Below are 27,596 nucleotides of genomic sequence, written 5' to 3' on the forward strand. Positions count from 1 at the left end.
ACAATCATCATCCATGTAATACGCTCCATGCACATATCCATCACGTGCAGAATGATTTCAGTTTTAACTCTTTGTTGTCAGTTCAGGAACATCTTCTATGTAGTTAAATCTTCAATCTAACATGGGGACGTCTAACATCACATGAGATCTGTCCATCAGGGTCAGTAAATGGGCAAGGCTGATGATGATTACCAGTCCCTGATATAGCATACAGTGTGCAGGCAGCAGAGTGACATACGCCATGTATAGTTATGGTATAGTCAGTCCTCTTATCGGCTCCATTCAGCAGGGGGGTCACGAGGTCCTTTAGGTTTTCCTACACGAAAGTTAAATCCTGTAAATAGAGAAATAGCTCTTTAGTAGGCAATTGATTCCTGTATACTCCATGTCCTGTCCATCACAGCCAGCATGGACTATGGACTCACTGTGTGGTGTGATAGAACTCGTCTTGTAACACCATGTCAGGGCCCTGTATCCAGAACTTACCTATCCCTGAGGTTGTTGGACCACGTCCTTTGGAAGCATCGGTGACAATTTCATAGTCCTGAGATTTAGCTGTAAGGGTGAGATCGGATTATTACTTGGAGAGCTAGTGACATGCACATGGTACCATAGTGTGCACACGTGCTGTGAATTTACTACAAAGCAAATACATTGCAGTGCTCACATATAGGTAAATTCTCTCCAGAGTACACTTACCAGTAACAAAAATGGAGCTAAAACAAATGGAGCCATATATAGCTCTATTATACTGCCACCAATCATATACCATCAGGGCTTTTTTTTTTAATAACAGAGATGTTGGCACTGGAGGAGAACAGGGCACAGGGGATACCACATATAACATAATATACATGTAAAGCACCAGTATAGGGTCTGATTCTCCATACACTTACCTTGACTGTCTGATACCATGGTGTAAGCCTACAACAATACAGGAATATTACCACATTACAATGTCAGACAATGTTAATAATTATGTGCTTGTGAATATTGGTGAGAATGGTAACCCACACTGGATACAGACTGACTCCATTTGTTATCTATTTTCAGATGGTTATTAGATGGGACTGTGGCAGGAAGAAACCCAGAGAGAGTTATACAGCCGGAATCATCCTGTCACCCTGCCAAATTCAACCTGGTACCCGCACACCGAACAGCCGGCACATCTGTACAGCAGGGCAACTGGCCCGTCACTTATTGTTGGCAGGGCAGCCACAACAGACAAGGTACATGTACAGTCACAGGTCTATGAGAAGTGCCCATCTGGCATCCATCTGCCAGTCTTATATGATACTAGAATCAGGTAGTAAAACTGAGCCCTTACTTATATCCTCTTTCCCCAGGTAGCATACATATATCTACAGTATATCAGTATGGCACCTCACATTGGTGGTGTGATATGGCATATGCCACTATGTAACACCACATAACACAGAAAGGTATCAGGTCTTATGACTGTGACATCTCACACATCGCCTTGAGACATTGTCGCTAGAAGATCCTCCTTATATATATAGATGTGCCCACCAATCTATCACAATACAAAGTCATTTCATTATTGTGACATCCTATCAAGACCTCAACAGGTTGCGATTCACATTACTAACACTAGGTGGTGACATAGAGCATAGTTAACTCCTGACAGAGTATCACAAAATCATGTTTTTTTCAAAGCTATCTCAGGATATATCGAGCCAAGAGGACATTGCAATACATAGGCTGTTATATGGGCTTCAAGGGATCCAAGTTATTTATACACCAGGGCTACTAATCTCTCAGCCTCACGAGGAACTAGAACACTCTTGTCGTGCTGTAACTCCATACTAAGACCATGTCGAACATTACAGTTCTGCACCAGACCAGGGATCAAGATCAGCTCATTTATGTTTTAAAGTGAACCTATAAGGTAATGTATGCTGCCCTGATAGCACGATGTGATAGAGGAGAGAAGCTGAGCTCTGTGATATATAGGTTTTTTAGGATAGAGGGGTGAAGCTGAGCTCTGTGATATATAGGCTTACAGGATAGCAGGGAGAAGCTGAGCGCTGTGATATATAGATTTATACGATACAGGAGAGAAGCTGAGCTCTGTGATATATAGGCTTTTAGGATAGCAGGGAGAAGCTGAGCTCTGTTTTATATAGGCTTACAGGATAGCAGGGAGAAGCTGAGTTATGTGATATATAGATTTATACAATAAAGGAGAGAAGCTGAGCGCTGTGATATATAGATTTATACGATAAAGGAGAGAAGCTGAGAGCTGTGATATATAGATTTATACGATAAAGGAGAGAAGCTGAGCGCCGTGATATATAGATTTATACGATAAAGGAGAGAAGCTGAGTTCTGTGATATATAGAATTATACGATAAAGGAGAGAAGCTGATCTCTGTGATATATAGGCTTTTAGGATAGCAGGGAGAAGCTGAGCGCCGTGATATATAGATTTACATGATAAAGGAGAGAAGCTGAGAGCTGTGATATATAGATTTACACGAAAAAGGAGAGAAGCTGAGAGCCGTGATATATAGATTTATACGATAAAGGAGAGAAGCTGAGCGCCGTGATCTATAGATTTATATAATAGAGGGGAGAAGCTGAGCTCGGTATTCTTACATCCTAACCTATGACACAGACACATACTGAGGAAACATGGTTTTATTATTAACAAATAAATACAACAATACAGAACAGACAGACATGATACCTGCACAAAACATGTAAGACGTGACATAACACATGACATAAAGGTGCATTGTTCTGCTCAAGTGCTCTGAACACAATAACTATACATTGCATTTCTCTGTTTTCTATGGAACTTGTACTGTACACATGAGTCAGAAATATTCTGAGACCCCTGTCTTTTGAGCCCGGACACAGGTTGTGGCTAACAGGCCTGAGGGCTTGACTGACCAGATATAACATTTCTGGTATATCGCAGTACAGACTTGAGGACACCAAATGCATCAGCCACCAAAAGTCTTCCTGACCAAACCAACCCAAGCAGCGAGAACATATGAAAAGCATTCATACACTCTTTGCAATGTAAAACAGCACCCAACCTACCATACAGCACATGGGTACTAGTATGCTATGCAATGCCCAGTATACTTTGCAGCCCCCACTTAGTCAGTACCTAATAAAATGCCTATTTACCCAGAGGGCAGTGACTAGCCATTATGTAATAAGGTGCTCCTATGGCTAGTGTGCCATACAGTGCATAACAGTGGCCAGCACCTATATGTAAGTATGAACTATAGCTCTTTGGCATCGTGATGGCCATTTGATATGTATGTACAACCTGCTTATGTAGGAAATTATTCAGTTCTTCACCTTCTTCCAAACCTCAGTGCATGAGGCTATCTTGGTGGGCACTCTTGGTACCCCCTACTTATACAACTCAAGTGCACCTAATAGAGTGTCCTTAGTTTATAGCAAGCAAGTGTAGTGCTACATAAGCTGGAACCGTATTGTAGGTCAGGGCTATGTACCTGAAGAAGCCACGTAAGTGCACACTTCATGAGCCACAAGAAGCCTCCAGGTAGCCACATGTTGTCCGATTCACAAAACTTATATTATGGGAACTTCCCATTCAAAATATTGTCACATATTGTCCCATGGAGAGGTAGGTAATAATATGTTATCCAATGTGTTATTGATCACATGGGATATGGAGGGTACACGACTATTGCATCAGTTACAGCTGCCATTATTGCCCCCTCCTACAGTCAGATCTTAGGACCCATTTGTAGGATCCTAAACCTTTATAAATGTGTATATGTGCCCCTTAGTGTTACTCTAATTCCCCAGGAAGAAAGCAGCACATGGACCCAATATTTGGCAGGGGCCATAATGTTGAGAATCTGCCCGTGCGTTTACCTGTACTTGGTATGGAGACCTGACTGTACTCAACAGAAGCGACTTCAGAGGGGCTTGGGTTTCCTGCCAATGAATAGGAAGAAGAAATAGGAGGTGGGTTGGAAGGCACGGTGGACATCCTGTTGGCTTTAGGAACCACAGTCGTGTACAGCTGATCCACGGGTGTTGTAGGTGATGAGCGCGGTCTGACATTGTCGTATTGGACATGAGATGAACTTGGACTCCGTGTATTCAGCGTGTTACTTCCAGGAGAGGGCCCCTGAGCAGTGGGCTTTTTATTCACAACAGCGTATGTGTTGTTCATTTCTGACTGCGGCGGGGGCAGAGATACACTGTATGGAGAAGGAAGAACAATATGTAAGATATATATATATATATATATATATATATATATATATATATATATATCATACACAACATGGAGACAGCCAGATCCACTGGAGGGCCAGGTATAGCAACACTTTAAGAACAAAGCTGTAGTATATGGGAAACAATAAAGACAAGTGGCACATCTCGGAGAACCATGGCCCACCCAAACAGCTGATCTGGTAGAGGAAGGGGGCTGAACCCTCAATAATCTGACACTTCACCATCTCCATCAACTCCAACTCTTTGCATCCTTCACTAAATGTTGCTACAGTGATTCCAGCACAGTTAGAATATTCTATCTAATAATCGTTGCTGTTTGTTTCAGCACCCAATATTTACTGAGACTCTACTGTCAGCTGGGCGGTCCTGGAACTGGATAGACATGACCTGACATGACCTTTCTACCTGACAGCAGAAAGCCTCATTAGCATACTGGGTGCTGAAATTATCTTCACTGATTCCCCAGGAATGGTGGGGTTAGAAAAAAAATTCCAACTTCGTGTGAATCAGTGGATTGGGGCCTGTTAAAGGAGGCAAAGAGTTGGAGTTGGTGAAGGTGGGGAAAGGTTCTATTTAAAGCAAGTCTACAGAAAAGCAAACCCAATATATTGCAAAAGTAACTGCAAAAAGTGTTATCCTTAAGAGCGGCGGTGAAGATCACAAGGCTCCCTGCCCACCCTTCTCAGTTCCTCTGCACTATTATTAGGTCGCTTTCCTAAGATGGGGTTCCGGATGGTAACAGCGGTGCAGAGTTGGTACATCCATCTGAAAGTAGTTGCACAAGCAGTTTTCTCATGTTGTTACCACTTCCCTAGAAACACGTTAGGTCGAATTTTAACTATTAAGATCCTGAACGTTTATCTTGTGAAAGGCAGTACAGTATTCTTTCTCTACTAGAAAATCCTATGGTGAGTTCTGCTCATTGTCCGCACCTTGCCACCGCCAACACCTTGCACTACTAAAAGCATACTAAAACTTTTCTATTTGCAGTGAAGTTGAATGGAGTCTATTGTTCCCTGTTAGCAGCCATTTCAGGCAGGCCAGGGTCTGACTGCAGTGACTACCGTCTGATATCACTACTTTATGTCACAGATTTCCAGTGCGGAGGACCTCAAGGAACATTTACAGAATAAGTGGTATGAGCCGCTCCTCTTATAACACTGCTACACTACTCTGTCAGTTGTGACGGCCCAAAATAGGTTGTGTCCTTAAAGGGTTAAATCAGACTTAGTGCTCTCTGTGCAGTGTCCTTACCGTAAACCAAGCTCCTTCGGTCTGCTGAGGGTCTTGGTCCTGTTCGCCAGTGTCACAGCTGCGACATCATCATAGAACGGCGTCTTGTTCTGTGCAGACAGCAGGACAATCTCAGAATAGTGATATGACAGCAAGCAGATGATAGAGTGATAAATGAGGAAGTTCCCCTTCCTGTTTTCTCATATTGTATAAAATTCACATTAACTCTCTGTCTGTGGGGTTGTAGGCAGTGCTCACATGATACTCCATGGGGATTAGGGTATCATAGATTAGATATACAGTCATCATATTGTAGTAATACTTTTTATAAATTGTACTATAGAATATGATCTATTAGGACTTTTATACTATATTGTGCATTATACCAGGATATTGACACTGCGGTGTGCATTATACTGGGACAGTTACACTATAGTGTGCATTATACCAGGACATTTACACTATATTGTGCATTATACTGGGACAGTTACACTATAGTGTGCATTATACTGGGACATTTACACTAAATTGTGCATTATACCAGGATATTTACACTATATTGTGCATTATACTGGGACAGTTACACTATAGTGTGCATTATACCAGGACATTTACACTATATCGTATATTATACCAGGATATTGACACTGTAGTGTGCATTATGCCGGGACAGCTACATTATAGTGTGCATTATACCAGGACAGTTACACTATAGTGTGCATTATACCAAGATATTTACACTATAGTGTGCATTATACTGGGACAATTACACTATATTGTGCATTATACCGGGGCATTTACACTATACTACGCATTATACCAGGATATTTACACCATAGTGTGCATTATACCAGGACATATACACTACAGTGTGCATTATACTGGGACATTTACACTATATTGTGCATTATACTGGGACAGTTACACTATACTACGCATTATACTAGGATACACTATAGTGTGCATTATACCAAGATATTTACACTATAGTGTGCATTATACCGGGACATTTACACTATATTGTGCATTATACCGGGACATTTACACTATACTGTGCATTATACCGGGGCATTTACACTATAGTACGCATTATACCAGGATATTTACACTACAGTTGTGCACTATACCGGTCCATTTACATTACAGTGTGCACTATAGTGTGCTTTATACCAGGATATTTACACCATAGTGTGCTTTATACCAGGATATTTACACTATAGTGTGCATTATACCAGGACATATACACTACAGTGTGCATTATACCAGGACATTTACACTATAGTGTGCATTATACCGGGACATTTACACTATAGTGTGCATTATACCAGGACATTTACACTATAGTGTGCATTATACTGGGACATTTACACTACAGTGTGCATTATACCAGGACATTTACACTATAGTGTGCATTTACACTATACTACGCATTATACCAGGATATTTACACTACAGTTGTGCACTATACCGGCCTTTTACACTAAAGTGTGCACTATAGTGTGCTTTACACCAGGATATTTACACTATGGTCTTAATTATATCAGGATATTTACACTACAGTTGTGCACTATACCGGGCCATTTACAATACAGTGTGCTTTATACCAGGATATTTACACTGTGGTCTGCATTATATCAGGATATTTACACTATAGTGTGCATTATACCAAAATATTTAGACAATACATGTGTTTTACTGCTCACTATAGTATCTTTACTACTAGTGCTCTCCATTTTTGGAGATTTAATATCCAGAACGGTGGTGACCAAGTTCAGACTTCCAGATATGGTCTACAGTCTCTGGTCCTCTACTCCCGGCTGCTGACCCCCAATTTCCCTGCTCCATAGTTCTCTGGACACTTCATTCTGCTGGACTGTCCAGGGTGAAGATAGGGAGAGACAGCCAGAGAGAGCTATGGGTACAGAGAACTTTGGACCACCAAGAGACTGAGGGGAGTGGAGGGAAGCAATGGGGAAGGAGACAGACTGGAGCGGGAGCTGATAGAAAGACGGCACATCCAGACTATGGGTACTCATATAGACAGATACTAGTGTAGCACTGATTCTGGGCATTAGTACAGAGCGCCCCCCGCAGTGCTCTCCCTTGTGGCTTTACTATTTTATGCCTTTTGGGACACATAGTCAAACAAGGTATCCAAGCTTTTCCCTCTCACATAACCTCTACACCTACCAGGTAAATAACTGCTGTAACCCAGGACACAGGATTTTTCGGCCCTATCTTTTCTAGCATTTTGCTATACTCTGCTGACATTTTTGATCTTGGACTTCGCTCCTCACCTCTTTCAGGTTCTCATAGTTGTGGTTTTCTTTCAGCTGCTTCTCAAACATTTCAGTAATGGCGTGGTAGAGGAAGTCATACTGCTCCTATGGAGAGAGAGAGGGGGTCATGTAACACCTATGTACTAACCATAGAAATAAGCACCGGGTGGATCTGATGGTGGATCTGTAGGATTCAGTATTTGTATCATTTAGAACATATGCTCCTCATACCATGGCCGTACTCCTAATGTGCATAGCTTCCTATACATCATGCCTATGTGGCTGCTATATGGTCACAATCCTGTTATAGTCTATGCACATCACTGTTTCTCAAGAGACCTACTAAAACAACCAAACATTGGGGGAATTTATCAATCCTTCTACGTCAAACATGTCGAGCCACACTTGCCACATTGTGCTGAAGCCATATAACTAACTCTGTTTTCTGGATTGAGCTATAATGGACATGGAGATAGATCTCCATTCAGATGCATGGGTTTGGGTCTTCAAAAATTAGTTGCACCCTGCGCCAGTTGGGGCCTTTATTAAGACTGGCGTACGAAATGCCACACTTACTAAATCCGTCCCATTGTACTAAGTCTGTAGTATTTTGTCCTGTCAGTTCTGCTACAGTGACTAATGGGGCTATATTAGGACTATAAGGGTAGGTGCTCGCCCCATTTTGGTAAAAAATTATTATTATTATTATTATTATTATTATTATTATTGTTTATTTATATAGCACCATTAATTCTATGGTGCTTCACATTCGGGGGTTACATACAATACACAAAATCATCACCAATCCAAAGAATATCTGCCTTTGTATCAGTTTTTACCTTGGATATCCACTCTCTTCATTGAACAGGGTGCAATCCACCCTATCATCCAAATCTGGATGAGATTTATTAAAATTGACTGTATTGATGTGTGGACTACTCATCCACTCACATACCCTGGTCTGCACCGCAGACGGTCTCTGACGTCTCATCTCCATGACCACTTCAAAGATACTGAAGTCACTTGGAACTTTCTAAAATAGAAGAGAATAGAAAAGGTAACACACGGACATAAGACAGATGTTATCCTGCTAGGTATGAGACAGATGTAACTCAGTAGGTATGAGACAGATGTATCCCGCTAGGTATGAGACAGATGTGTCCCGCTAGGTATGAGACAGATGTAACTCAGTAGGTATAAGACAGATGTATCCCGCTAGGTATGAGACAGATGTATCCCGCTAGGTATGAGACAGATGTAACTCAGTAGGTATGAGACAGATGTAACTCAGTAGGTATGAGACAGATGTAACTCAGTAAGTATGAGACAGATTATCCTGCTAGGTATGAGACAGATGTATCCCGCTAGGTATGAGACAGATGTATCCCGCTAGGTATGAGACAGATGTATTTCGCTAGGTATGAGACAGATGTATCCCACTAGGCATGAGACAGATGTATCCCGCTAGGTATAACAAAAAGATGTATCCCGCTAGGCATGAGACAGATGTAACTCAGTAGGTATGAGACAGATGTAACTCAGTAAGTATGAGACAGATTATCCTGCTAGGTATGAGACAGATGTATCCCGCTAGGTATGAGACAGATGTATTCCGCTAGGTATGAGACAGATGTATCCCACTAGGCATGAGACAGATGTATCCCACTAGGCATGAGACAGATGTATCCCGCTAGGTATAACAAAAAGATGTATCCCGCTAGGCATGAGACAGATGTATCCCGCTAGGTATGAGACAGATGTATTCCGCTAGGTATGAGACAGATGTATCCCACTAGGCATGAGACAGATGTATCCCGCTAGGTATAACAAAAAGATGTATCCCGCTAGGCATGAGACAGATGTAACTCAGTAGGTATGAGACAGATGTATCCCGCTAGGTATGAGACAGATGTATCCCGCTAGGCATGAGACAGATGTATCCCGCTAGGTATGAGACAGATGTATCCCGCTAGGCATGAGACAGATGTATCCCGCTAGGTATGAGACAGATGTATCCTGCTAGGCATGAGACAGATGTATCCCGCTAGGTATGAGACAGATGTATCCTGCTAGGTATGAGAAAGATGTATCCCACTAGGCATAAGACAGATGTAACTCAGTAGGTATGAGACACATGTATCCTTCTAGGTATGAGACAGATGTATCCCTCTAGGTATGAGACAGATGTATCCCTCTAGGTATGAGACAGATGTATCCCTCTAGGTATGAGATAGATGTATCCCTCTAGGTATGAGAAAGATGTATTCCACTAGACATGAGACAGATGTAACCCACTAAGTATGAGACAGATGTATCCTGCTAGCCATGAGACATGTATCCCGCTAGGTATGAGACAAAAGTATTCCGCTAGACATGAGACAGATGTATCCCGCTAGGTATCAGACAGATGAATCCCGCTATGTATTGTCTAGATTGGACCCTATTGTCTCCAGTTGTCCGCTGAGAGCAGAACTAGCGGTGTATACGGTGACTGCCGCTGAGTCCTCTTAGTCACTGACAGAATACCTACAGTATCTGGACAAAACAATAGAAAGTATCTACAGTATCTGGACATTGGTAAAGAACAGAAACATAAGGAACTGGCTTCACTTACATAAAACAAAGGTCATGTTTCTATTGTCCGGATTTTCACTTCTAAAGGTAATTCTTATTGTATTTCTGTATGAATCCCTTTTAGTTAGAGGCTTGCACATGAAAAAACAGCGATAATATTAAAGGGGCTCTATCAGCAAAATCATGCTGCTAGAGCCCCACATATGCGTGCATAGCCTTTAAAAAGGCTATTCAGGCACCGTAAATGTTATATTACACTAACCCCTACCCCCCCCCCCCCCCCCCCCGTTTTAAAATAATAACCTAAAAAAGAATGTGCTCTACTTACCGAACGTGCACGCTGGGCGGGCATTCTGGGTGTGTCTTCATCTTCATCCCCGCCTCTTCTTCCTCCGATGTCCTCCGGTCCCGTCTTCCTCCAGCGCTCGCGAACGGCCAGTGATAGCCGGGGCGCATGCGCAGTAACCGTAGTAGAAGCCGCATGCTACTGCGCATGCGCCCAGGCCGTTTTTTCATATCAGTGTCCGCGAGCGAGCGCTGGAAGAAGACGGGACCGGAGGACATCGGAGGAAGAAGAGGCGGGGATGAAGATGAAGACACACCCAGAATGCCCGCCCAGCGTGCACGATCCGTAAGTAGAGCACATTCTTTTTTAGGTTATTTTTTTAAAACGGGGGGGTAGTTTAATATAACATTACCGATGCCTGAATAGCCTTTTTAAAGGCTATGCACGCATATGTGGGGCTCTATCAGCATGATTTTGCTGATAGAGCCCCTTTAAGGCCAAGTTCACATCTGCATAGTAGACTCCACCGCAGAATCCACCAAAAATTGTCTTTTCTATCTGCCAGTTTCAGTATAAAAACAGTGGAAACCCAACAGACACATATTTAGTCTATGGCAGGGGTAGGGAACCTTCGGCTCTCCAGCTGCTGTGAAACTACAACTCCCATCATGCTCCATTCACTTCCATGGGAGTTCCAGGAACAGCAGAGCAAGTATGCATGCTGGGAGTTGTAGTTTTGCAACAGCTGGAGAGCCGTACGTTCCCTACCCCTGGTCTATGGGATCCACAGGTAACCGCTGTATAAGCAGACGGCGTCTCCCAGCAGAGCAGAAAAACAGAGAACTTAGCACAAGTGTGAACCTAGCCTAAGAAATAAGCTGCTGCCCACTTAGCATCCTGATAATGATGGACTGATGGCTGTATTCAGAGGTGAGAGCCACCAGATATAATGATGGAGTTTATTAAGACTGGTATTTCCACCGCCAGTCTTCATTCACCCCCTCCCCCTATGCCTGAATTATTAGAAGGCTCCAACCTCTTAACAGTTCTGGGGCATCTTACAAGGTCCATGTGTCAAAATCTGCCCCATTTCAGTATCACTCACACCTGTTTTTTGGCATGAGTTATAGTAAATGTGTTGGGTTTAGGAATGACCACCCAGCCAACGCATGGCGAGTTTATTTTAATAAATACCCCCCAGTATATCAGCTGTCAGTTCTGTGATAATAAGTGCTATAATCCTTTATAGAGATAAGCAAGCCAGTGCTGCCCTCTGGTGGTCATGTTTCTATACCTCACCTGCTTGTGTAGCAGACACTGGATGTATTCCACTGTACAGATAACCCCAGTCCGACCACAACCTGCACTGCACAAGACATACGACATGGATTATTGAATAACATAGGATGCTATTATCAATGTACAACAATTATATTCACCATAGTGGCTGGCACCCAGCTTTCCCAGGCTCCAGAAGCAGTGTAAAATGTCCTACCCTACATGTTCCTCTCTAGTTGCTCTCACCTGCAGTGGACACACATCGGAGCCTTGTGTTCTCCTTGGTGCTGACGGACTAGCTGGATCATCTCAAGGAAGCAGGCGTAAGAGTCCGGTATCCCCCGGTCAGGCCAGGCGATGTACTGGAAGTGGCCCAGCTCTCGCACCTCCTGCAGGGAGTATATAGAGGATAACTGTATAAGACGAGGACAGAGGACTTATCCTGACAGAGTAGACAAGTCTTATACACCTGATCACTGTGGCTGACCCTGGGTGATAAATCGGGTATACACCAGGTATAAGTTGGCTTCCTGACAGACATATTGTCACATCGTAAACTCTGCTTTGTCAGACAAGGCTGGGAAAGTATGTAAGCAGGTAGTAAATGTGCACAGCCTGGAGGTCATGTACAGCGCTAAATAAAGCAGAATTCTGGCACATTGTGACTAGTCCATCTGTTCCAATATAATATAGAGGAGCACTTCATTCTATGGGAAGACACATGATACTCTTGTAAGACTCCTCTAGTCTTAGAAGTCAGAGGACACATGTAATGGCCATCAGAAAATCAGTTCTGGCTAGCAGGTTTTGTTTCCTGACACCCGTCTCTCCCTGCAGAAAAAGAGAAAAAGAAAAAATACGGCACCGAGCCGACCCTAGTGTAGTAAATTCAGCACAAGTATGAGTAAAGGTAAGCAAATGGAAAGCCGCTCACCTTAGGGGGTTGTGTAGGGCACAACAACCCCAACAGTTCAAAAGATGTTCGAAACCAAGAGGGAAGCAGCTGGAAGAAACGTCACTGGGACGTAGAGGCATCAACAGACTGGGACCAAAATCTTCAGAAGGATTGGCAAGGAGAAGCGCTCACCCAATTGGATAACGATATGTTTATTAAGGCACGACGCGTTTCAGGCACTTAGGCCCTTTATCAAGTGCAATAACTAGTCACAGACTACTCCTGCTGGACCTATAAACTAGTCACAGACTACTCCTACTGGACCTATAAACTAGTAATAGACTACTCCTGCTGGACCTATAGACTAGTCACAGACTACTCCTGCTGGACCTATAGACTAGTCACAGACTACTCCTGCTGGACCTATAGACTAGTAATAGACTACTCCTGCTGGACCTATAGACTAGTCACAGACTACTACTGCTGGACCTATAGACTAGTAATAGACTACTCCTGCTGGACCTATAAACTAGTTGCAGACTACTCCTGCTGGACCTATAGACTAGTAATAGACTACTCCTGCTGTACCTATAGACTAGTCACAGACTACTACTGCTGGACCTATAGACTAGTAATAGACTACTCCTGCTGGACCTATAGACTAGTAATAGACTACTCCTGCTGGACCTATAGACTAGTCACAGACTACTCCTGCTGGACCTATAGACTAGTAATAGACTACTCCTGCTGGACCTATAGACTAGTCACAGACTACTACTGCTGGACCTATAGACTAGTAATAGACTACTCCAGCTGGACCTATAAACTAGTCACAGACTACTCCTGCTGGACCTATAGACTAGTCACAGACTACTCCTGCTGGACCTATAGACTAGTCACAGACTACTCCTGCTGGACCTATAGACTAGTAATAGACTACTCCTGCTGGACCTATAGACTAGTCGCAGACTACTCCTGCTGGACCTATAAACTAGTCACAGACTACTCCTACTGGACCTATAAACTAGTCACAGACTACTCCTGCTAGACCTATAGACTAGTCACAGACTACTACTGCTGGACCTACAGACTAGTCACAGACTACTACTGCTGGACCTATAGACTAGTCACAGACTACTCCTGCTGGACCTATAGACTAGTCACAGACTACTCCTGCTGGACCTATAGGCTAGTCACAGACTACTCCTGCTGGACCTATAGACTAGTCACAGACTACTCCTGCCGGACCTATAAACTAGTCACAGACTACTCCTACTGGACCTATAAACTAGTAATAGACTACTCCTGCTGGACCTATAGACTAGTCACAGACTACTCCTGCTGGACCTATAGACTAGTCACAGACTACTACTGCTGGACCTATAGACTAGTCGCAGACTACTCCTGCTGGACCTATAAACTAGTCGCAGACTACTCCTACTGGACCTATAAACTAGTCACAGACTACTCCTGCTGGACCTATAGACTAGTCACAGACTACTCCTGCTGGACCTATAGACTAGTCACAGACTACTCCTGCTGGACCTATAGACTAGTAATAGACTACTCCTGCCGGACCTATAAACTAGTCACAGACTACTCCTGCTGGACCTATAGACTAGTCACAGACTACTCCTGCCGGACCTATAAACTAGTCGCAGACTACTCCTGCTGGACCTATAGACTAGTCACAGACTACTACTGCTGGACCTATAGACTAGTAATAGACTACTCCAGCTGGACCTATAAACTAGTCACAGACTACTCCTGCTGGACCTATAGACTAGTCACAGACTACTCCTGCTGGACCTATAGACTAGTCACAGACTACTCCTGCTGGACCTATAGACTAGTAATAGACTACTCCTGCTGGACCTATAGACTAGTCACAGACTACTACTGCTGGACCTATAGACTAGTAATAGACTACTCCTGCTGGACCTATAGACTAGTAATAGACTACTCCTGCTGGACCTATAGACTAGTCACAGACTACTCCTGCTGGACCTATAGACTAGTCACAGACTACTCCTACTGGACCTATAAACTAGTAATAGACTACTCCTGCTGGACCTATAGACTAGTCACAGACTACTACTGCTGGACCTATAAACTAGTCACAGACTACTACTGCTGGACCTATAGACTAGTCGCAGACTACTCCTGCTGGACCTATAGACTAGTCACAGACTACTCCGGCTGGACCTATAGACTAGTCACAGACTACTCCTGCTGGACCTATAGACTAGTCACAGACTACTCCTGCTGGACCTATAGACTAGTCACAGACTACTCCGGCTGGACCTATAGACTAGTCACAGACTACTCCTGCTGGACCTATAGACTAGTCACAGACTACTCCTGCTGGACCTATAGACTAGTCACAGACTACTCCGGCTGGACCTATAGACTAGTCACAGACTACTCCTGCTGGACCTATAGACTAGTCAAAGACTACTCCTGCTGGACCTATAGACTAGTCACAGACTACTCCGGCTGGACCTATAGACTAGTCACAGACTACTACTGCTGGACCTATAGACTAGTCACAGACTACTCCTGCTGGACCTATACAGCACACAGCACATATCGCATAATGACACTGTCTTCTACTGCCACTGTCTAGAATATGTCTCATGTCTTGTACTGCTGGCTGTAGACTGGGCTGTTATTTGTCTAGGTCTGATGTAAGTGTGACAATAGCTGGATATACAGTATATGTGTACAGTGCACTCACCTCCAGAAACATCACCCTGAGGTTACGAAATACGACCTCTGCATTCACTATGAACTTCGACACCTGAAAATAGAACAATGGATCAAACTGCGAAGAGGAGTTAACACTGGATTCCTGTACCCTAAAGATGAGGGGGACATACTGACCGTACTGACTGTGAAGGCTCCATACTGCACCGTGTCTTGGTCCAGTGGCCAGTATCGCTCACATTTTTTCTACAAGAGATATAGTTATTTATAATCATAGCCAAGAACAGAAGCCATTATAGTATACGTTTATATGTGTAGTGGTTATAGATATGTATGGTAATAAGGTATATAGTTATAAGGCATATGGTTGTAGGTTAAATGGTTATAGGGCATATGTTTATAAGGCATATGGTTATAGGATATATGGTTATAGGGCACATGGTTATAAGTAGAGATGAGCGAAGGCCGTTCGATCGAATTGGTATTCGATCGAATATCAGGCTGTTCGAGGTATTCGATTCCAATCGAATACCACGCGGCAAACGCAGTAAAAATTGGTATCCCCTCCCACCTTCCGTGGCGCATTTTTTGCACCAATAAGTGTGCAGGGGAGGTGGGACAGGAACTACGACAACGTGGGCATTGAAAAATAAACATGAGCATTTATAAGAATAGTGGCCACCATCTTCGTTTCATTTTGCTCATAGATTGTAAGCTCTTGCGAGCAGGGCCCTCAGTCCCATTGTGTGAAATGACTTTCTTTGTAATGTATCTTTCTGTCTGAATTTGAACCCTACAAATTGTACAGCGCTGCGGAATATGTTGGTGCTATATAAATAAAATTTATTATTATTTATTATTATATTTTGCGGCTTTGAGACATAGGGGCAGTCGTGCTGCTGAGGGCTAGATAGGGATTAGCTTCAGCTAGGCAGGGAAAACTGAAGAACAACAACAGCTTTTTTCAGAGCTATATACTGCAGGGAAAGGAGTCGATGTATGCTCAATCTAGCTTTGCATGGTGTGTCCCCCCAAACGCCGAAGTGGGATACAGAGCAAGTCAGTCAGGCTACATACACTCAATCCAGTTTTTAATGCTGTACCCCCAAAACCTAAGTGGGATACACAGCAAGACAGTCAGTCCATACAAGCTCACTGAGGCCGAGAAACGCCGGTTGCAGGTCCACAACCACAAAATTGGTAGGAAATGGCGGATGCTCCAGTATTTGGGCATCAGGACACACAAAGTCGTCTGGTAGCTCCTGCGATTTGGGAAGTGGTTCAGCAGAGGGAGAGACAGTAAAAGGACCCGAAAATAGATCCTAGGAGGGGGCAAGGGTGGGATGACTCTGTTGGGAAGATTAGGTATGTTGGGAGGAAGGAGGGGCAGACTCTTGGGTATGAACACGACTGGAGGTAGTGGCTGACTGGCTGGTGGAAAAGCAGCTGGAAGCATTATCCGCTAGCCATTGTAACACTTGTTCCTGGTGCTCGGGCCTGGTCTGCGTTGTACCCTGCACCCTTCTTAACGCAGCTGTCATATCAGGAATTGTGATGAGCGCATGCTAATGTTTCTTTTGGTTTAAAGTTATGTTTCTGTCCATATTAATGTAGAGGAAAGAAGTTTTCAAATTATTTATCCACTTTCATAGAGGTTCTAATGAGTTTGTAAAGTGTCCAGTGGAAAGGATGGGATAGGATTTCACATAAGTCTGCCACCCATGGGCACTCATGGTGCAGAAACTGAGGGAGCTGACTTTGATGAACCTTTGGGTTTTGGAGATGGAACTCCATCAAAGGTCTCTGCTGCTCACACACCCTGCTCAACGTATGGTATCTAGGGTTTCAGCATGTGGTGACCTCGCACAACAGCCAGTGCTTCAGGCAGATGTAGGCGTTGCTGGAGTGTATTGAGGCTAGCAGCAGCTACTGTAGACTTGCCAAAGTGGGCACACAAGCACCGCACTTTAACCAGTAGCTTTTGTAAATTGGGGTACGTTTTTAAAAACCATTGCACCAATAAGTTGATAACGTGGGCCAGGCATGGACCGTGTTGGAGGCTGGCAAGCTCCAGAGCCGCTACCAGGTTCCGGCCATTATCACACACAACAAAAATGCCTGGGCCCAGGTGCAGCAGCGAAAACCACATTGCCATATTAACCAGGATGGCATCCCTCACCTCGGAGGCAGTGTGCTGTCTGTCCCCCAAGCTGATGAGCTTCAGCACGGCCTGCTGACATCTCCCCACGCCAGTGTTGCAGCGTTTCCGGCTCGTAGCTGGGGTCAATTTAACGGAGGAGGAGGAGGGTGGTGTTTCAGCACTTCTGCCAGGAATATTGGGCGGGGAGACAAGGCAGGCCGCCACAGTTTGCGACCCAGTCCCAGCCTCAACTACATTCAGCCAGTGTGCCGTGATTGAGATGTAGCATCCCTGGCCGCATGCACTTGCCCACGCATCGGTGGTCAAGTGGAACTTTGTGCAAAGCGCAGAAATTAGGGGCCGCCTGATGTTACAGAACACATGCTGGTGCAAGGCTCATCTCAACCTAAGGGCCAAAAACACTGCTGGTGAATTTTGTTCAGTTCCAAACGACTCTGTGTTTAGATTTGGCTCAGTCACAGCTCCAGAACATGCCTTGGAAGGCAAGGTTTCCTTTAGTGGCTCCATCTCAGCAGGATGAAGATGATGATGATGATGATGATGATGATGAAGCTTGGTTAAATCTGGTGTCGGAAGGGAAAGTGGTTTCTGATCTACATCTAAAGTACTGGAACATGTTGTTTGGACTATTAACACCTGATCAGAACCCTGTAGAGGTAATGTAGAGTCTGGTATTAGAGGACCATTATCGGTAGCAGTGGTTTCAGCCAATTCTCCACCTTTGCGGTCCTCTAACTAAAAATTACCCCCAGGACTTGATGCCAAAATGTTATCAATTTCCCAATCACAATCAAGGTCAATGTCTGGGTCCTCAGTCCAATCCACTGCATCAATCCCACACAATAAGAGTGATGGTTCTGGAACCACCGTTTTAGGGGCTAACAATTTTAAAGGCGCTAGCACTCTGCTGGTGCAAGGCTCAACTCACCCAAAGGGCCTAAAACTCTGCTGGTGCAAGGCTGAAGTCACCTGAAGGGCCTCAATCTCTGCTGGTAGCTCAGCTTAAGGACCTGTAACTTAATTTGGAAGGGCTCACGTTAAGGGCCAGAAAAGTGAATTTTGGAAGGTCTTACCACATCACACACACACATCCACGATGACAGTTAAGGGCTAGAGATGAGCGAACACTAAAATGTTCGAGGTTCGAAATTCGATTCGAACAGCCGCTCAATGTTCGTGTGTTCGAATGGGTTTCGAACCCCATTATAGTCTATGGGGAACAGATACTCGTTAAGGGGGAAACCCAAATCCGTGTCTGGAGGGTCACCAAGTCCACTATGACACCCCAGGAAATAATGCCAACACCTCTGGAATGACACTGGGACAGCAGGGGAAGCATGTCTGGGGGCATCTAACACACCAAAGACCCTCTATTACCCCAACATCACTGCCTAACAACTACACACTTTCCACATTCAAAAAAACCTCTATCAAAGTGGGAAAATACCTGGAAACCTTCTTTACTCCCCAAATGGATGGACACAAACCCCAATTTAAGCTCAACAAACAGTAACAACCACCCCTTTAAATCACGTTCCCCATGACAACCACAAATGGAATAGGCAATGGGAATTCCAAAAGCCCTCACCCTTAACTGTCATTTTGAGTGTGTGTGTGTGTGTGTGTGTGTGTGTGTGTGTGTGTGTGTGTGTGTGTGATGTGGTAAGACCTTCCAAAATTCACTTTTCTAGCCCTTAACATGAGCCCTTCCAAACAAAGTTACAGGACCTTAAGCTGAGCTACCAGCAGAGATTGAGGCCCTTGGCATGAGTAGAGCCTTGCACCAGCAGTGTTTTTGGCACTTAGGGTGAGTTGAGCCTTGTACCAGCGTGTGTCCCTTAACATCAGGCGGGCCCTAAGTTCTGCGCTTTGCACAAAAGTTCCACATTAACTAGGCTGAATGGTACAAAGATTAGTAGGCCCGAGAACCAGGAACAGGTCTTGCAATGGCTGTCGGATAACGCTTAAAGCACATTGTCCACCAGCCAGGCAGCCTCTACCTCCTCTTACCCAACAGTCTTGTCCTCCTTCCACCCAAAATTCCCAATCTTCCCAGAACAATAACCCCAACTGTCCCTGCTCCCCAGAGCTGTTCTCCCTTCCTTTGACTGTACCGCAACCTGCCCCTCCATTTCGCGATTCCACGGACCTAACAGACGAGTATCTGTGTCCAGATGCTCAAACACTAGAGTCTCCTCCATTCCATCTCCGGTCGATTTGGTGGCGGATGACCAGCAACCCACCCTCATCGACGACGATGAGACGCAGTTGCTGTCAGGGCAGCCAGTTGACATGCGCATTGTGCAGGAGGAGGAGGCGAGACAGGAGTTGGAAGAGGAGGTGGTGGACGACGAGGACACCGACCCCACCTGGACAAGGCAGATGTCAAGCTGGGAAAGTAGTGTGGATATTGAGGCAGGTGCAGCACCAAAAAGGGTAGCTAGAGGCAGAGACATGTCCAGAGGCAGAGGTCAGCTGCTTTGCCGAAGCCAGGCCAGACCCGGAATGTCCGAAGATGTTCCCTTTTGTACCCAGCCCAGAAAAACTCCCCCATCGAGGGCACGTTTCTTGAAGGTGTAGAGTTTTTTCAAGGAATGCGCCGAGGACAGATATAGTGTCGTCTACACAATTTGCCTCTCGAAATCGAGTAGGGGCCCTGAGAAGAGCAACCTGTCCACCACTTCAATGCACCGTCATTTGGAATCCAAGCAATGGAATCAGTGGCAGGCAGCAACGGCAGGACAAACGTCGCCCGCCGTTCATGCCACTGCCTCTGCTCACAGTGCTGGCGATGCACTCCAGAGGACGAGCCAGGACATCACTTCATCTGCCTCCGCCACTTTGTTGACTTCTCCCTCATCCTCCCCTGTTTCTGTCTTATCTCCTTCTCCTGCACCATCAAAGGCACCATCAGGCACTTCTTTACAACAACCCACCATCTCTCAGACATTGGAGCGCCGGCAGAAATACACCGCTAACCACCCACCCACGCAAGCCTAGAACGCCAACATCGCTAAACTGCTGGCCCAGGAGAGGTTGGCGTTCCGGCTTGTTGAAACTCCCGCCTTCCCGGACCTGATGGCAACTGTGGCACCTCACTATGCCGTCCCTAGCCGTCTCAACTTCTCCCGGTGTGGCGTCCCCGCCTTGCACCAGCACGTGTCACTCAACATCAGGTGGGCCCTTAGTTCCGCGCTTTGCTGCAAGGTCCACTTGACTACCGACACTTGGACAAGCGCCTGTGGTCAGGGATGCTGCAGTGCTTATCTTTAATGACAGGCAGGGTGAATGTGGTGGAGTCTGTTCCCCGGGTGCAAACTGGGGTGGCCTATCTCCTCTCCCAGGCCAAAATTCATGGCAGGAGTAGACTGAAACCCTACGACGCTGCAACCTCCACCACAGCTACTAGCGGCAAACGCTAAAACACTGGTGTGGGGAGACGTCAGCAGGCGGTGCTGAAGCTCATCAGCTTGGGGGACAGACAGCACAGTGCCTCCGAGGTCAGGGATGCCATCCTGGCTGAGATGGCATTTTTTTTTCGCTGCTACACCTGGGGCCTGGCATTTTTACGCCTGTGATAATGGCTGGAACCTGGTAGCGGCTCTGGAGCTTGCCAGCCTCCAACACGTTCCATGTTTGGCCCACGTCTAACCTAGTGGTGCAAAGTTTTTTAAAAACATACCCAAATGTACCGAAGCTACTGTTGAAAATGCGGCGCTTGTGCGCCCACTTTTGCAAGTGCACAGGAGTCGCTGCTAGCCTAAAAACACTCTAGCAAGGCCTACATCTGTCCAAACACAGGCTGTTGTCCGTCATTCACACACGCTGAAACCCTACAATACCATATCTTGAGCAGGGTGTGTGAGCTGCACAGACCTTTGATGGAGTTCCATCTACAAAACCCAAGGGTTCCTCAAAGTCAGCAACCAAAGTTTCTGCACCATGAGTTTCCAGGGGTGGCAGAGTTATGGCTAGGGGAAGAGGCATGGATAGGGATGATGTCTAGGGGCAAAAGCAGTGTGGATGTGGAGGCAAGCTAAGCAGGAAAAACTGGGGGTACAAGCTAAGGCATGGACTGGGGTGATGTCTAGGGGCAAAAGCAGTGTGGATGTGGAGGCAAGCTAAGCAGGAAAAACTGGGGGTACAAGCTAAGGCATGGACTGGGGTGATGTCTAGGGGCAAAAGCAGTGTGGATGTGGAGGCAAGCTAAGCAGGAAAAACGGGGGGTACAAGCTAAGGCATGGACTGGGGTGATGTCTAGGGGCAAAAGCAGTGTGGATGTGGAGGCAAGCAAAGCAGGGAAAATGGTGGCTAGAGGCAAAGGGATGTCCATAGGCAGCAAGGGCAAAGATGCAAAACTCTCCCGTTTCAAGAATTTTCCTGACTTGTTTCCCCACAAAACATTCCTGGGAGGAGGGCTGAAACACCACCCTCCTCCTCCTCCGCTGTTAGATTGACCCCAGCTACGAGCTGAAAACGCTGCAACACTGGTGTGGGGAGACGTCAGCAGGCTGGGCTGAAGCTCATCAGCTTGGGAGACGGACAGCACACTGCCTCTGAGGTCAGGGATGCCATCCTGGATGAGATGGCAATTTGTTTATCCCCGCTGCCCCTGGGGCCAGGTTTTTTAGCTTGTTGGAGGGCTCTGGAGCTTGCCAGCCTCCAACACGTTCCATGCCTGGCCCACATGTTCAATGTAGTGGTGCAATGATTTTTAAAAACATACCCCAAATTAGCTGAGCTAAGGGTGAAAGTGCGGCACTTGGACACCCACTTTCCCAAGTCTACAGTACCTGGAGCTAGCCGCAATACACTCCAGCAAGGCCTACATCTGCCTGAAGCACCTACTGTTGTGCGAGGTCACCACACGCTCTAACCCTAGATACCGTATGTTCAGCAGGGTGTGTGAGCAGCAGAGACCTTTGATGGAGTACCAGCTACAAAACCCAAGGGTTCCTCAGAGTCAGCTCCCTCACTTTCTGCACCATGAGTTTCCATGGGTGGCAGACTTATGGCTAGAGGCACAGGCATGGATAGGGGTGATGTGTAGGGGCAAAAGCAGTGTGGATGTGGAGGCAAGCTAAGCAGCAAAAACTGGGGGTACAAGCAGCCGGTGACATCATCACTGACAAGCACAGCTGTCTGTCAGCTGACAGGCTGACTTTCACCAAAATGAACAGACAATGGATAGACTCATCATATACATGTCAGTTACATGACAAATTTAGTGCAATTTGCAAGTCCAAGATGGTTTGGAGATCTGCGGAGAGGAATCTCACCACCTCTTGCGGGTGCCATCATTTGGAAGGCAAGCCCTGGGCTCAGTGGGTGAGAGCAAGCGCAGGATAATCGTCGTTTGGCCTGGCGGCCACTGCCTCTTCCACTGTTGACAGGGCTGGCGCTGCAGTCCAGACCAGGAGCCAGGACACCTCCACATCTGCCTCTGACACTTTGGGGAGTTCACCCTTATCCTCACCTTTTCCTGCCATTTCTCCTTTTGCCCGCGCCATCATGCGCCTCTTCCCAGCAACTCCCCATCTCCCAAGCCTTTCATTTCATGCTAAAGTACAGCGCAACCCACCCACATGCCCAAGGCTTCAACGGCCTCATCTCAAGAAATCTGGCCCAGGAGATGTTGGAATCCCGGCTGGGGGACACTCTGCCCTTTTTGGGCAGAGTGTCTACTGCGCCACCGCACTGTGCCGTCCACACCAGCACTTTCCCCCAAACATGAAGCGGTCCCTAAATTCAGCGCTTAGCCCTAAAGTTCCATGTGACCAGTTACGAATGGACAAGTGCATGCGGACAGGGACACTACCTTTCAATTTGGGCACAGTGGTTGAATGTAGTTGAGGCGTGGACCGGGTCGCAAAATGTGGTGGCCTGACTTGTCTCCCCACACAACATTCCTGGGAGGAGGGCTGAAACACCACTCTCCTCCGCTGTTAAATTGACCCCAGCTACGAGCTGGAAACGCTGCAACACTGGTGTGGGGAGACGTCAGCGGGCCGTGCTGAAGCTCATCAGCTTGGGGGCCAGACAGCACACTGCCTACAAAGTGAGTCATGCCATCCTCGATGAGACGGCAATGTGGTTTTTGCCACTGCACCTGGGCCCAGGCATGTTGTCATGCGTGATAATGGCCGTAACCTGGGATTGGCTCTGTAGCTTGGCAGCCTGCAACATATTCCATGCCTGGGCCACGTTTTTAACTCATTGCTGCTAATCATTTTAAAAAGGTACCCCAATGTTCCTGAGCTACTGGTGAAAGTGTGGCGCTTGTGCGGATAGTTTTTAAAGTGTATAGTTGCCGCTGCTAGCCTCTATGCACTCCTACAACGCCTGTACCTGCTGGAACAACGGCTGTTGTGCGACGTCTCCACACTGCTGGCACTAAACATATCATGTGTTGAGCAGAGTGTGTGAGCAGCACAGACCTTTGATGTAGTTCCAACTCCAAAACCCTCGGGTTCGTCAAAGTCAACTCCCTCAGTTGCTCAACCATGAGTGGCCATGGGTGGCAGACTTATGTGAAATCCCATCCCATCCATTGCACTGGACACGAAACATTAGCATGCGCTCAGCACAACTTCGGATATGGCAGATGCGTTAAGCAGGGTGCAGGGTACAACACAGACCAGGCCCGAGCACCAGGAACAGGTGTTAGAAATACTGCAGCATCTGCCATTTCCTTCCAATTTTGGGGTTTTGGACCCGCCACCGACTTGTCTGGACCTAAGTGGGGATCATGAGACACAGTTGCCATCAAGGCAAGCTGTGGTCATGTGCGGTTTGCAGTAAGGGGGCAGTGCGCAATTGGAAGAGGAGTTGGTGGATGACGATGCCACCGACCCCACATGGACAGGGGTGATGTCTAGGGGCTAAAGCAGTGTAGATGTAGAGGGAAGCTAAATCAACAAAAAACCTGGGTAGAAGCAAAGGCATAAACTGGGGTGATGTTTAGGGGTGAAAGCAGAGTAGATGTGGAGGGAAGCTAAGCAGCAAAAACAGTGGGTAGAAGCAAAGGCATGCAAAACTCTACCCTGTTGGAAGACTTATTCCTAGGTCTGGAACACGTTAATGGCCCCCCTGGACAAATTACTGCCACTCAGGGGCCTAGTGTCACCAGGAGGGACAAGTATAGGCGCATGTTGTGGGAATACCTGGCCGACACCAGCTCTGTCCTCTCCGATCCCTCTGTGCTCTACAGCCTAAACTTATTTTCTCATCTTTTTTTCTGAACTGCACATCTCTTGCCTGCTTCCTTTGGGATCTTAGAAATGGTGGTCCACTTCCACAGATGGTAACTTCAATAGACAGTGTAACGGGAGTAGCTGAGGGATCGCTGTCTTAACCACTTTTTGGCACAAAATTAACTTCCAAAGCCAAATATGGTGCAAGTATATGATGCAAGGACACCTACACACCTATCTCTGACACATTGGGGAGTTCACCCTCATGCACCCTTTTGGCCTGCACCATCATGCGCCTCTTCCCAGCCACTCCACATTTCCCAAGCTTTTCATTGCAGGCAGAAGTACAATACAACCCACCCCCATGCCCAAGCCTGTAACAGCCTCATCGATAAACTGCTGGCCCTGGAGATGTTGGTGTTTGTTTATGCTTCTGGAGACCCAGGCCTTCCGTCAGCAGATGGCAGCTGGGGCACCTCCCTATGCTGGGCCTAGCCGTTACTACTTCTCTTGGTGTGCTGTCTCTGCCTTGCGCCTGCATGTGTCCCATAACATCAGTCGGGCCCAGAGCTCTGCGCTTTGCTGCAAGGTCCACTTGACCACCGACACATGGACAAGCGCCTGTGGTCAGGGATGCTGCAGTGCTTATCTTTAATGACAGGCAGGGTGAATGTGGTGGAGTCTGTTCCCCGGGTGCAAACTGGGGTGGCCTATCTCCTCTCCCAGGCCAAAATTCATGGCAGGAGTAGACTGAAACCCTACGAAGCTGCAACCTCCACCCCAGCTACTAGCGGAAAACACTGTAACACTGGCATGGGGAGATGTCAGCAGGCCGTGCTGAAACTGATCAGCTTGGGGGACAGACAGCACAGTGCCTCCGAGGTCAGGGATGCCATCCTGGCTGAGATGGCATTTTTTTTTCCCTGCTACACCTGGGGCCTGGCATTTTTGCGCCTGTGATAATGGCTGGAACCTGGTAGCAGATCTGGAGCTTGCCAGACTCAAACACGGTCCACGCATGGCCCACGTTTTCCAACTTGTTGGTGCCATGTTTCTTTGAAACCTACACCATTGTGCCTGATATACAGGTCAAAGTGGGGCCATTTTCGTAAGTGAGAACTAGCCTCTGCTAGGCAGAAAACATTCAGAGCACACTCCTCTCATCTTCGCACCGTTGGATGGCGGAGGAAGACGAGGGGGTTGGAGTGGCATCTGATGTCCCACACGAGGCTAGAGGGTGCACTTCAGTGCATCCCATTGCTTCACCACAAATGGTGTGAAGGGGAGTGGAAAATGGAGGAAATGGAGAGTGACCCTTACAGTTGGGGCCAGCAAAGGCATGCCAAGTAACACACTGGCACACATGGCTGACTTCATCTTGGGTTGCTTTTCAACACATATTTCACATCATGAAGAACAAATAATACTGGATTTTTTCAAGCCTCGAACCCCGGTCTAGGTCTAATGTCTGTTCCTTTCTTATATTAGGGGAGAGGGAAAAAAAATTACTTCAGTGATACGTTTAGCGTACATAGACTGACTATTAATGTGTATCCCACTTAGTGTTGTTAGGGTTACACACCGTCACAACCTGGCTAAAGCTTCTATAGCTGTTAATAAAGTCAACATAACTTTACGGTATCCAAAAAGACAGCTGGTACCGACAGAGAGCAAGACAAATGTCACCCAAAGCTGTGAGCTCTGAACACCCACAGTGACTTTGGCGTCATCATCATTATAAGGGAGCGGGTGGTAATAAATAACTTGGCAGTGCCTAAAACCCAAAAAGCTTATACAACTATATTTACATTAAGATACACAAATGAAACTTTTCAGTAGCATGTCATGAGACAAGCTGATAAGCTCTTCCTTTGTGCAGTGCTATTTGAAAGTTAAACGCTGCCTTTATTTTAATTCTGGAGAAGGTGCAGACATTAGATTTAGAACATGTTGTCTTCATTGTCCAAATCCTCTATATAGGTAACGTGTTTTTCGGGACGAGCTGTCTGGGAACGAGCTGGTGCAGCACTGACAACCTGGGTGAATATGGCAAGAGCCTGAGATGTAGGGTGAATGAATCCCCAAATTATTTGTGGAATTCCCAGTGAGACAATGGCACTGTATACCAGTATTAAAAATTGTGGGTGCACATAACCCCCATATATTCTTTGAATTCCCAGTCAGACAATGGCACTGTATACCAGTATTAAAAATTGTGGGTGCACATAACCCCCATATATTCTTTGAATTCCCAGTGAGACAATAGAACTGTATAGCAGTAGCAAAAATTGTGGGTGCACGTAACCCCCATATATTCTTTGAATTCCCAGTCAGACAATGGCACTGTATACCAGTAGTAAAAATTGTGGGTGCACATAACCTCAATATATTCTTTGAATTCCCAGTCAGACAATGACACTGTATACCAGTATTAAAAATTGTGGGTGCACATAACCCCCATATATTCTTTGAATTCCCAGTCAGACAATGGCACTATATACCAGTAGTAAAAATTGTGGGTGCACATAACCCCCATATATTCTTTGAATTCCCAGTCAGACAATGGCACTGTATACCAGTATTAAAAATTGTGGGTGCACATAACCCCCATATATTCTTTGAATTCCCAGTGAGACAATGGAACTGTATAGCAGTAGCAAAAATTGTGGGTGCACGTAACCCCCATATATTCTTTGAATTCCCAGTCAGACAATGGCACTGTATACCAGTAGTAAAAATT

At 46.0% G+C, this 27,596-nt stretch overlaps 1 protein-coding gene across 2 annotated transcripts in view; it reads right to left on the reverse strand.

Annotated features, from left to right (window-relative positions):
• The window catches only part of PTPN18 (protein tyrosine phosphatase non-receptor type 18), a 39,880-nt gene continuing 12,284 nt past the window's right edge, over window positions 1-27,596 (reverse strand). The window contains exons 6-17 of one of the 2 annotated variants that reach the window (XM_075259149.1): window positions 15,680-15,748; window positions 15,534-15,596; window positions 12,148-12,290; window positions 11,923-11,989; window positions 8,719-8,796; window positions 7,782-7,868; window positions 5,506-5,594; window positions 3,883-4,214; window positions 1,015-1,070; window positions 897-924; window positions 487-555; window positions 1-334 (exon numbers count right to left, since the gene is read on the reverse strand). In XM_075259149.1, coding sequence (XP_075115250.1) covers window positions 270-334; window positions 487-555; window positions 897-924; window positions 1,015-1,070; window positions 3,883-4,214; window positions 5,506-5,594; window positions 7,782-7,868; window positions 8,719-8,796; window positions 11,923-11,989; window positions 12,148-12,290; window positions 15,534-15,596; window positions 15,680-15,748 — 1,146 coding nt within the window. In that variant the 3' untranslated portion in view covers window positions 1-269. The remainder of the gene's footprint in view (window positions 335-486; window positions 556-896; window positions 925-1,014; window positions 1,071-3,882; window positions 4,215-5,505; window positions 5,595-7,781; window positions 7,869-8,718; window positions 8,797-11,922; window positions 11,990-12,147; window positions 12,291-15,533; window positions 15,597-15,679; window positions 15,749-27,596) is intronic. The other variant, XM_075259150.1, reaches the window with a different exon arrangement.

This window comes from Leptodactylus fuscus, chromosome 11 (genome assembly GCF_031893055.1).
Source record: "Leptodactylus fuscus isolate aLepFus1 chromosome 11, aLepFus1.hap2, whole genome shotgun sequence".
NCBI lineage: Eukaryota > Metazoa > Chordata > Amphibia > Anura > Leptodactylidae > Leptodactylus > Leptodactylus fuscus.